We start from the raw sequence: 3,228 nt of genomic DNA, 5'->3' as shown, positions 1-3,228 counted from the left end.
CAGATATACTGCAACCATAACTAGATAACATATATACTACAACTAGATAACAGATATACTACATCTAGATAACAGATATACTACAACTAGATAACAGATGTACTGCAACTAGATAACAGATATACTGCATCCATAACTAGATAACATATATACTACAACTAGATAACAGATATACTGCAACCATAACTAGATAACATATATAATACAACTAGATAACAGATATACTACATCTAGATAACATATATACTACAACTAGATAACAGATATACTACATCTAGATAACAGATATACTACAACTAGATAACAGATATACTACAACTAGATAACAGATATACTGCAACTAGATAACAGATATACTACAACTAGATAACAGGTATACTGCATCTAGATAACAGATATACTACAACTAGATAACAGATATACTACAACTAGATAACAGATATACTACAACTAGATAACAGATATACTACAACTAGATAACAGATATACTACAACTAGATAACAGATATACTACAACTAGATAACAGGTATACTGCATCTAGATAACAGATATACTGCAACTAGATAACAGGTATACTACAACTAGATAACAGATATACTGCAACTAGATAACAGATATACTGCAACTAGATAACAGATATACTGCAACTAGATAACAGATATACTACAACTAGATAACAGATATACTACAACTAGGTAACAGATATACTGCAACCATAACTAGATAACATATATACTACAACTAGATAACAGATATACTACATCTAGATAACAGATATACTACAACTAGATAACAGATATACTGCAACTAGATAACAGATATACTGCATCCATAACTAGATAACATATATACTACAACTAGATAACAGATATACTGCAACTAGATAACAGATATACTGCAACTAGATAACAGATATACTGCAACCATAACTAGATAACATATATACTACAACTAGATAACAGATATACTACATCCATAACTAGATAACAGATTTACTACATATTGGTGACCAAGAGCCTTCTGCTTAGGGTTTCAACAACTGTAATAACTTATTTCTACAATCATCCACTTTACTAATGTGAAAAAAAACAAGACTACATTTGACTGTTGTTGCTCACTTGACTGTGTTATTAAGACAATAGACAAAGTTTGTTGAAGCTTTTAAAGATTCATTACAGACATAAAAATCATGAGCATCACCTTTTAGCTCATATAAACAGTGTGTTTCTGCTGTTGTGGGCCTTTAACCATCTGTCTGACATTGTTGTTCACACAGGAGAGAGACTTGACTATTGTGGATCCTCTGGGGAGCCTCAACAACATCATGAAGCTGACGAGGCAGAGAAGAGTCCCCCCAGATCAGAACACCTCAAGAAACAGCAGCGGAAACCCACAGGAAAGAAACCTCACTGCTGCTCTGACTGTGGGAAGAGATTTACCTCTTCAACAGACCTTAAAAGACACCAGAGAATCCATACAGGAGAGAAACCTTATACCTGTGATCGGTGTGGGAAGAGTTTTACTACATCTAGCCAGCTGACTATACACCAGAGAATACACACAGGAGAGAAACCTTACCACTGCTCTGACTGTGGAACGAGTTTTGTTTCTTCCCAATATTTAAAATCACACAAGAGAACACACACAATTGCGAAACCTTACCACTGCTCTGACTGTGGAAAGTGTTTTGTTTCGTCACAATATTTAAAATCACACCAGAAAACACACACAGGAGAGAAGCCTTATAGCTGTGATCAATGTGGAAAGAGATTTAGTCACTCAAGCAACCTGATGGTACATTTGAGAACGCACACTGGAGAGAAACCTTATAGCTGTGATCAATGCGGGAAGAGTTTTACTTCATCTAGCCAGCTGAATATACACAAGAGAACACACACAGGGGATAAACCTTACCACTGCTCTGACTGTGGAAAGAGTTTTGTTTCGTCCCAATATTTAAAATCACACCAGAAAACACACAAAGGAGAGAAGCCTTATAGCTGTGATCAATGTGGGAGGAGTTTTACTCACTCAAGTAACATGATATCACACCAGAGAACACACACAGGAGAGAAATATTGTGGCTGTAATCAATGTGGGAAGAGGTTTACTCAGCCAAACAGCCTGATAGCCCACCAGAGAACACACACAGGAGAGAAATCTTATAGCTGTGATCAATGTGGCAAGAATTACGCTGGTAAAAGAGCTCTGATTAAACATCAGAAAATACATGAAGGAGTTGTTTCATGATATCAATGAAATAATGTCACAATGTAGAATGTTTTAACATTGTAGTAGGAGTATTTTAATGATGTCACAATGTAGAATGTTTTAACATTGTAGTAGGAGTATTTTAATGATGTCACAATATAGAATATTTTAACATTGTAGTAGGAGTATTTTAATGGTGTCACAATGTAGAATGTTTTAACATTGTAGTAGGAGTATTTTAATGATGTCACAATGTAGAATGTTTTAACATTGTAGTAGGAGTATTTTAATGATGTCACAATGTAGAACCCTAAACGTTTGTCCCCTGTTCTATTGATTTCAACATGATATGGATATTAGCCTCAGGGGATAAATCTAGGCTCTGAATTGAAATAGTATTTATGTGATTAACATAAACACAAATAAAGTGTTGCGTTTCACTTCCCGCGTTGGCGACCTACTTGAATCAAACTGCAACACTTCAAAATGTGGCTAGCTGTTTTCTACAAATTGATCTCTAAACAGTGATGTACATTATTCCCACATTCCGTGTGGTGTTTGAGCTGTTAGTTTTAACAGGACGTGAAACCCCCTCTTGCGCAATTGATTTCAACATGATATCGTTTAATAGTGATGACAAATAAGTGTTACGTTTCTCTTCGTTCTGAGGACCCCTAAATTTAAATGCATCACTCCAAAATGTAGCTGACTGTCTTCTGCAGATTGTCCTCTAACCAGTGAGGTGAAAGATATCTCCCATTTCCATGTGTTTTTTTTAGTTGTTAGTTTCAACAGCACATACAACCTGATTTCCCCCCTAATCGATATCAGTGATTTATTGCTACTTGTCAAAACAACAGTGTTTTTGGCGCTTGTGCAGTTTATAAGATGCTCGTTTAAAAAAATACAAGTAATATGATTACTATTGTGGAACATGTTTGTAGATAGACATTTTATGTTGAGGTTTTCAATATATCACAAACTGTTTCTGCATATTGGTTATTGATTTTTACAAG

General features: G+C 35.0%; 1 protein-coding gene across 1 annotated transcript; it reads left to right on the top strand.

Annotated features, from left to right (window-relative positions):
* Nucleotides 1–1,294: 1,294 nt before the first annotated feature.
* On the top strand, nucleotides 1,295–2,276 carry LOC120042232 (zinc finger protein 239-like; the record flags this gene model as incomplete). Its single annotated transcript, XM_038987100.1, has 1 exon — nucleotides 1,295–2,276. A coding segment is annotated over one exon (957 nt), but the record flags the coding sequence as incomplete, so codon positions are not given.
* Between the last annotated feature and the right edge of the window lie 952 nt (nucleotides 2,277–3,228).

The sequence above is a fragment of the Salvelinus namaycush genome, unplaced genomic scaffold (genome assembly GCF_016432855.1).
Source record: "Salvelinus namaycush isolate Seneca unplaced genomic scaffold, SaNama_1.0 Scaffold644, whole genome shotgun sequence".
NCBI classification, from domain to species: domain Eukaryota; kingdom Metazoa; phylum Chordata; class Actinopteri; order Salmoniformes; family Salmonidae; genus Salvelinus; species Salvelinus namaycush.
This window is presented reverse-complemented; position numbering and strand designations above follow the sequence as displayed.